The sequence below is a fragment of the Ictidomys tridecemlineatus genome, chromosome X (assembly GCF_052094955.1).
Source record: "Ictidomys tridecemlineatus isolate mIctTri1 chromosome X, mIctTri1.hap1, whole genome shotgun sequence".
In the NCBI taxonomy this organism is placed as follows: Eukaryota; Metazoa; Chordata; class Mammalia; order Rodentia; family Sciuridae; genus Ictidomys; species Ictidomys tridecemlineatus.
The window spans coordinates 87362439-87370981 of record NC_135493.1 but is presented as its reverse complement, the minus strand read 5'-3'; the positions used below and the strand labels follow the sequence as shown (position 1 = coordinate 87370981).

General features: G+C 44.2%; 1 protein-coding gene across 1 annotated transcript; it reads right to left on the bottom strand.

Moving 5' to 3' along the window:
• Positions 1 to 1588: 1588 nt before the first annotated feature.
• On the bottom strand, positions 1589 to 8085 carry Bmp15 (bone morphogenetic protein 15). Its single transcript, XM_078033951.1, is given in 5 exon segments — positions 1589 to 2409; positions 2412 to 2615; positions 7760 to 7834; positions 7837 to 8019; positions 8022 to 8085. Coding segments are annotated over 5 exon segments (1185 nt in total). The 3' UTR covers positions 1589 to 1750.
• Between the last annotated feature and the right edge of the window lie 458 nt (positions 8086 to 8543).

Below are 8543 nucleotides of genomic sequence, written 5' to 3'. Positions count from 1 at the left end.
TCCAGTGTTGCAGTGAGCTGCTTCACCACTATCACTAAAAGACTCGACAAGAACAATTTTAGAGGAGGAAAAGTTTATTTGGGGGCTCATGGTTTCAGAGGCCTTGATCTACAGAGAGCCAGCTGTGTTCCAGCTGTGTTCCTCAGAGCTCAAGGACAGCTGAATATCACCATGAAAGTGTGGCAGAATGAGGCGGCTCAAGACATCACACCAGAAAGCAGAGGAGAGTGAGCTCTGCTCATCAAGGAACAAATAGATATCCCAAAGGCATGCCCCAGGGACCCACCTCCTCTGGCACCGGCCTACCAGCCTATGGTTGTCATTCAGTTAAGGCTCTTCTAACCCAGTCATTTCTCCTCTAAACCCAAACATTTCTCTTCTAAATCTCATCTTACACATGAGATTTTGAGGGACAACTCAACTAAACTAACAGCCAGTGATTTCCTTGGGGGTTTTGATGAGTCTGGGCTTAATGGATAATAGGAATAACCAATCAACTGAGTACTCCATAAACAGCTTGTTCCACGGGTATTCAGGATTCAAGGCTGGGAGATCAGGACTTTCTGCAAATAGCAAAGAACCAAGAGACTGAACTCAGGATCTGGTCCTATAACCAAGGTTTGTCTTCAGGCCTGTTATGTATTTGTGCATAATCCAGGCAGACTGGGAAAATGACTGGACTGAAAACCCATATCTCCTCTCAGTTCAAATTGAAGTACATAGGATTTCACAAACTGCCTTGTTCAGTAACATAGCTGTCACATTCTATTGAAATTTGCAGCATCCTTTTGAAATGGGCACAAATATTAATCATCTTAATTTATGTACAAAGTATATGCATAAATTACACTTATTGCAATGAAAAATTAGTGAACTATGCAAACATTAAATTATTGTATCAGGAAGAACACAAAAATGTCATTGTTGGGTGGGGTATAAAGCTCAGGGGTAGGCCACTTGTCTAGCACGTATGAGGACCTGGGTTGGATTTCCCACTCTGTAAAAAGTATTGATTGTGTTCTGTGTTTGCGTTAATGACTTACTAGGTACTGGGATCTGGCAATAGAGAACAGGGGTATGACACAGGTAAAACCCCTCAAAGTGAGCTCCATCCTGGGCTGGGGTTGTGGCTCAAGTGGTAGCTCGCTCGCCTGGCATGCGTGCGGCCTGGGTTCGATCCTCAGCACCACATACAAACAAAGATGTTGTATCCGTGAGCTCCATCCTTTTCGCAATAGACAGTTACACTAGTGTATAGTAAGGGAGAGCATGTAATGCTATGTGAACCCAAAGTGGACACCTACCTGAGTCTGGAGGGGCATGGGAGCTACTGAGATGAAAAAAAAATCTCAGGCTACTAATACCACTCCAAATCCTCCAGAGCCTTAGAAGCTGAACACTAGCAAATGTCCACCTTTCCCAGGCTTTGGTGGGATACTTTACAAAGTTCTACCAGCTTGGGCCAGTGACTTGAAAACGTCACAATAAAAAAAAGACAAAATAGAACATCTCCAAAGGACCAATCTTACCCAGTAAGGGCTCTGATTAGTGGTCAAATTGTACTGGTCAAATTGGTATCAGCACAGTTATTATCAATGGAATAGATTACAAATGGGGGAAGAAACTAAAGAAACAATACTTAGGTCAAGGGATAGGACCTATAGATTTAAGATCACATACATCTTTCACATTGATATTTTCAGCCATTCTACAATTACATGGGCAGCCTGAGCTAGCTGTTCCTTCATTATTATCTACATGTGCAAGACTGAGCAATAAAATCCTCAAACTCCTTATACAGAATATTCCCAGTTTCCTCAATCAGAAGGACACTCATGGGAATATATTTATAAGGTAGACAGGAGGGCCAAGGGACATTCTTGTCCAGCAGCTCATTGACAAGGTTTTGAATGATGGCGTGATTGGGGGAATTGAGACCATAGCGTAGCACCCGAGGACAGGGTCCCTTATAGTAGTTTGGGGTGTGGTGACAAGGAGCAATGATCCAATGATCCCTGCCCCGCTGCTGGAAGCTGACTTTGAAAGGACCAAGGGAACACTGATTATTGGCAGACTGATTATTTGCAGACCCATAATGTTCCTGGGAAGAGTCAGAAACCCTAGACACGATGCTGCCTGCCTGCCGGACCCTCCGCAAAAGAGAAGATTCCCTTGCCAAAAATTCCTCCAGTCCACTGGGAAGTTCAGCCTTCTGGCCACTTTTATGAGTGTCATTGAAATACAGTAGCACAAAGGCAGTGTCCAAAGGTGAAGTGCCAATCCATTGGATCCCAGGAACCTCGCTACCTTTTTCCTGCTTATACATGAAGCGGAGTCTTAGGACCCGGTGATTCTTGCGATTCCAGAGTGTCTGTTGAATGTGCTGTGTGCTGTCCATCTCTGTCCAGGCTTACACATCAGAGAAGGCTTTGAGGAATTTCCTCCTGAAGGAAAGTGGTTGGTTGGGGTTTGTGGGGCCCAGGGCTCCACATGGCAGGACAAATGACAGTGAGCTAGGTCGAGTTGCTGATGATAAACCACAGTGGCTCTGACCAGTTGGTACACTTCCCGCTTTGGTCCGAGAGGAAAGTCTAGGGTTTGCCTATGGCAGGAACCTGCACACATAAGGCAGAACAGGGTCAGGGGATTAGTGTCTTGCCTGAATATTGAGCCTGAAAATCCTTCACAAAACTGTTCAAGAGAAACAGCTATAATCAGCCCTGAAATTAACTCAAGGTAATAATATCTATCGTTTGTGGAACACTTACGAATGTACAAGATGTTTTATAAACTCTTGAATCCTCAATAGTCTTATGAGATACTTATTATTCCCATTTTGCAGACAAGGAAATTGAGGCTCACAGAAGCTATGTCAAAGGACACACACCCAAGTTCTGGATATATCTCAGTGGTGAGAGCACTTTTGCCTAGCATATGTAAGGCCCTGGGTTCAATCCGAGCACCACAGAAACCAAAACATAAAGTACACATAGGCAGTATGTGGTAAAGTTAAAATTTGAACTCAAGCTGGTTTCCATTAAGAAAAAAATTATACCAGTGGTGAAGAAGTTGGTCAGGAGAGGGAGGAGATAAGGGAAAAGGATGTACTGTGAATGAAATTGATAAAATTATGTTATGTCCATGTAAAATATGCCATGATGAATCTATTATGTATAATTATAATGCACCAAGAAAAATTAGAAAACACTAAAGAAAGTACTTTTGTCTCACTTTTAGATCACTTTACAGTTGTAAACTCAGGAAAAACTCAAACATAGAAGCGGTTAGAAAATCAATTATATTATTGACTACTAAAGGTGACTAAAAGACATGTTGAAACATACATGAATTAGGGTCCTTATTTCAGAGAGAACATGTGGCCTTTGGTTTCTTGGTATTGTCTCTGATTTGTGGATGCTAACCCACAGGGAGGTTGGGGAGGGGACAATAGAAGTCCATTGGATTAGACAAAGGGGGAGTCCATTGGATTAGACAAAGGGGGAGGAAGGGAAGGAGAGGAATAGGAGAGACAGTAGAAAGTTGGTCATAACTGTCCTAGCCTTGTATTTGTATACAGGAAAATGCCACATGATGTGCAACCACAAGAGTGGGAACCCAAATAAGTTATACTTCATGTATGTATATTCTGCCAAAACACAGTCTACTGTCATGTATAACTAAAAATAATAAAAATGTTTAAAATATTTTAAAAAGAGTCCTTATACATATCACTATACAGATGCAGGTTTGGGGCAACAATTCGATATTGGGTACTATTCTGTCATTGTTTTAAATCCGGGACCAAGGCACCACAAAATAATTATATCACTAGTGGGGACACCTATTTTTGCCATTTCTGTCTTCCAACAACTTCAAGAATTGCTTCTGTGGCTGGGGCTGTAGCTCAGTGGCAGAGTGCTCACCTAGCATGTGTGAGGTACTGGATTCGATCCTCAGCACCACATAAAAATAAATAAAATAAAGGCATTCTGTCCATCTACAACTACAAAAACTTTTTTTTTAATTGCTTCTTATGTATCTTTTGGCCATTTCTCCTTTAACTCCCCATTTATCCCTTTTCCAATCCTTTCTAGAAATTGCTCTCCATTCGCCCCATTCATTTTACCAACACTTCTCTAAATACCATCTCAACAAGGTCTTGATCACCAATATTTTGTTTGCTGGAAAGTCTATTAAAAACCACATGCCCCTTAGCAATTGAGAGATTTAATCCAAACTGTTGTGCTGACACCCAGTGGCCAAAGGGTAGGAAGGCTGGGCCTGCAGAGTTCCCAACTTGTGCTCCCCCTCCTGGTAAAGGTCAAGAGCAAAGACTACAAAACCAGTCATCTCAGGAAAAGGTCTTCTCTCTCCTTTACAAACATCTGAGTAAGTATTTCCATGTTAATTTACATATTATTCATCTAACCTTGCTCCTCCACTGAATCCACAAGTCTGGGGTTGTAATAGTGCTGGGGATTTAACATAATTCTTTAATATTTTGATGTTCCAGAATACTTTTAAAACTTTGCATTCTAACTCATGCTTAACACACCCTCAGGATTGGGGCACTCACTAGCCATCATTCACACAGGCCCAAGCCAGGCGTGTATTTGCTTTCTTAAGTTATTCCACACTCCCATCTTACAATAATCTTTCCAAGAGGCCCACCCATACACCTGCTCCACCCTGCCTGAAAAGGGACCCAACCCAAACTCTGGCAGGCTGTCTAGTGAAGAACTGCCCTTTCCTTTCAGACCTTGACCTCACAAGTTTCCTGAAGCAGGGTGGGGTTGCTGAGGCTCAGAGCCAGGAAGGGTCTGCTCAGAACTTTTCAGGGAAAGGAATGACTCATACATCCTGTGTGACTGAACCTGTCATCTGCTTCTGGATCCTTTCCAGAGTCCCTAAGACACCAGTATGCTTCCTAGTCGGCCTGGGATATGTGCCTAATTGTAGGCATCCTCCTTTTCAGCCTCATAGCATCAGTACGAACTTGACTTGGTCTGCTTTGTGCTGCAGATAGGAAAGGAATCTGGGGCTCTTCTCAGGGCCTCCGACCCCACCTCTCACCAGCCTCATATCCTGCCATTCCCTGCAGAGCTCTCTAGACTCAGCCACAAATAGGACATTCTTCCCTCTAGGCCTTTGCACACGTTGTTCCTTAAACGTAAGTCAAGTGTCTCTCCACTCTTCTCATGTCTCCCTTCTTAACAGGCCTCAGCTCAAATGTTACCTCTTCAAAGGTACCTTCGCATAACCCCACGGAAATAGATGACTTCGTTGCTATTCTCAATCATAACCTATTTCATCATTTGACAGCATTTGCCACAATTTGCAATTTAACTGTTTGCACGTTTATCTCCCCACCAGAACACATGTTCCAAGACATCACATTTGCATGCTCAGACCTCAGTAGTTGCTTAATAAAATATTTGTTGAATGAATTTCCACCCACACCAAGTTATTTTCTCTTTCCTAAATCAGGATGAACTTCTCTGCCAATGTAATCTTCTCCTTACTCCTCCTTTCCCAAGTTGCAGCTTAAATATTACCTTCTCAATAAGGCCTTCCAACATTCTCTCTGCTTCCCTTTCCCTGCTCCAAACAGTGAGCTGTTTGTGTGTGTGTGTATGTGTGTGTGTGTGTGTGTGTGTGTGTGTGTGTGTGTGTGTGGTGCTGGGGATTGAACCCAGGGTGTTGTGCATATGAGGCAAGCACTCTACCAACTGCACTATATCCCCAGCCCTGTGCCATTTCTTCTCTTCTAAGCACTTGTAACATTATGTGATTATTTATATACCCATTCTATTGTATCAGAACCCCCTAGAAATCAGAGAAGTAGTTATTTGCCTGCATATACTCAAGGCAGATATAATGCCTAGTGCTCAGTTAAAATCTGTTGGGAATTCAGCACAGCATGGCGATTCAAGGCACAGGCTCTGGGGCCTGAGAGCCTAGGTTTGACCCCTGACTGTAACAATTACTAGCTGTGTGACATTGGTGAAGTCACTGAGCCTCAGTTTCTTCTTCTATAAAATGTTTATGTTAATAAGTACCAACCTCATCTGGTAATGGCAAGGATTAAGGGTGATAGTTTTGTACAGCATCTTCTGCAATGCCTGACACACAAAAAGCCCATGGTAAGAGATAACTAGGAGAGTACTGGATGTTTTGCTTGGAAGGAGAGTGGGAATTCTGTCCATTGTCATTGGAGACTAGTGAAAAACCCCAGATTAATCTCATCAGGTCCTTAAGAGTTCCTTGAAGTTGATGGCTGCCTACATTCCCTGGAGAACCCCGCACACCTGCTGCTGTCCTGGAAGAGTGTCTAATGTAGATGTTCAAAGCAGAATTGAGCATGATGGGGACAAAGAAAATCTCAAAGCATATTTAATGCCAAAATCACAAAGTTGCAGCATGGCCCAAATAGGAGAACTTCTTGGCCTGTTGGGATACTGCATTTAAAGATTTAAAAAGTTATAGACAGATTTTAGGATCAGACTTGAGCTCAAATTCCGTCTCTGCCACCCACTGTGTGACATTTGCCAGTTGCTTTCTCTTTCCATGCCATAGTTCTCTTCTCTCTAAAATGGTCAATTGCCCCATAACTACAAGTGGTACTGGCTGTCATTAATTAAATACTGTCACAGATGCTTCATATCCTCAGGTGTTAGGTTTTTTCATCCACTCTGAGGCCTTGTAAGTCTCCCCAACACAGCATCCTGTACTATTTGCCTTCTAAGAGCAAACCACCACATAAACAGCCCTCCACAAAAATGCAGCTCAATTACAGTCTTCAGAGATAAAAAGCAATAAGATCATTATGAAGGAAAGTGGCTAACACATTACTCAGTTGTTGTGGGGAATGGAAAAGATTTTTCAGAAGGCCCCAAGCTAATCTGTTCTGAAGCTGGGGCCCTAAAGGAAAATAGGCTTGGAGCCAGCTTTCCTGAGCTTGCCGTCCTTTCAAAACCAGGGCAGGGTGGTACATATCTGGAATCCCAGTGACTCAAGAGGCAGAGGCAGGAGGATCACAAGTTTGAGGCCAGCCCCAGCTACTTAGCAAGATCCTCAGCAAATTAGTGAAACCCTTTCTCAAAATTTAAATATCAGCCAGGTGTGGTAGTGTATGCCTGTCATTGCAGCAGCCCCAGAGCCTGGGGCTGGAGGACTGCAAGTTCAAAGCCAGCTTCAGCAACTTAGCAAGGCCCTAAGCAAATCAGTGAGACCCTGTCTCTAAATAAAGTATGAAAAACGGCTGGGGATGTGGCTCAATGGTTAAGCACCCCTAGGTTCAATCCCCAGTACTAATAAATAAACAAATTAATTAATTAAAAAAAAATGAAAAGGACTGGGGCTGGGCATGGTGTGCACACTTGTAAACCCAGCAGGTAGGGAGGCTGAGGCAGGAGGATGGCAAGTTCATTGCCAGCAATGGCAAGGTGCTGAGCAACTCAGTGAGACCCTGTCTCTGAATAAAATACAAAATAGGGCTGGGGATGTGGCTCAGTGTTTGAGTGCCCCTGAGTTCATTCCCTGGTACCACCCACCCCCCAAAAAGGGCTGGAGACTGATTTAGTTGTAGAACACCCTGGGGTTCAATCTCTAGCACCAAAAAGAAAAAGAAAAAGAAAATGAAGCCATGCCTACGTGCACCAGGTAATGAGGCCTGACAGTAAATCCACACATTGCTTGTTCTCTACACTCTTCTGTTCTTCTCCCAACTCTAGGGTGGAATGGGGACACGAGAACTCACCTCTTCTAGGCCTTGCGACACAGGCCAAAGGCCTCACCAGGCTCACCATGGTGGCTCCGATGGTGTCATCTTCCTAGGCTGTCCATGGGGGTCAGCTGAACACTGGTCCAACTCCAGCATGTACTGTAGCCCATGCCCTTGGAGCTGTGGCTGCCTCTGCTGCTTTCCTGCTGCTTCTTCTATCAGCTCCCGAAACAGTGGCAAGGTAGGGGTTTCTGTGGGCAGGGGGGTGACAGAGGGATGGTCTCCCTTTTCCATTGGACCCCATGCTCCATTGAAAGCACCAGTCCACAAAGAAGTATTCTAAGAGTGCTGGGGAGGACCATCTTGAAAGGCTTGGTGTTAAGCATAGAGTTCTAACCCAACCCTGAAGAACGTCACTCTGATCCCTTTGTTTCATGCAAGGAACCACATCCAGGCTCCAGGACCAAGGATGGGACCAGGAATAAAAGAAAGGCAGGCCCTATATTGCTTCCCAAGATGACCTCCTAGGCCAAAGTCTGTCTCCTAACTTGACCTCTCAGCATCAAAATGAGCAGAAAGAGGAGGTGGGGCAAGGCAGCATGCCTGTCCCACTCTCTTTTTAAGAGGCCAAAGTCAAGGAGCAGGACGGCCTCCCTCACCCATCCAGAAGGAGAAAGAAAGGAGAAGGGATCTGCTGTGCCTCACAGCTGTGGTAAAGGCCATCCCTCAATCAGACCTTAAAGGGCCAGAGTCCTCCTGCTTCCACCTCACTCCCATGCCTCTGAAGGCAGCATTTCCAAAATGTGCCCTCTGCTGACTC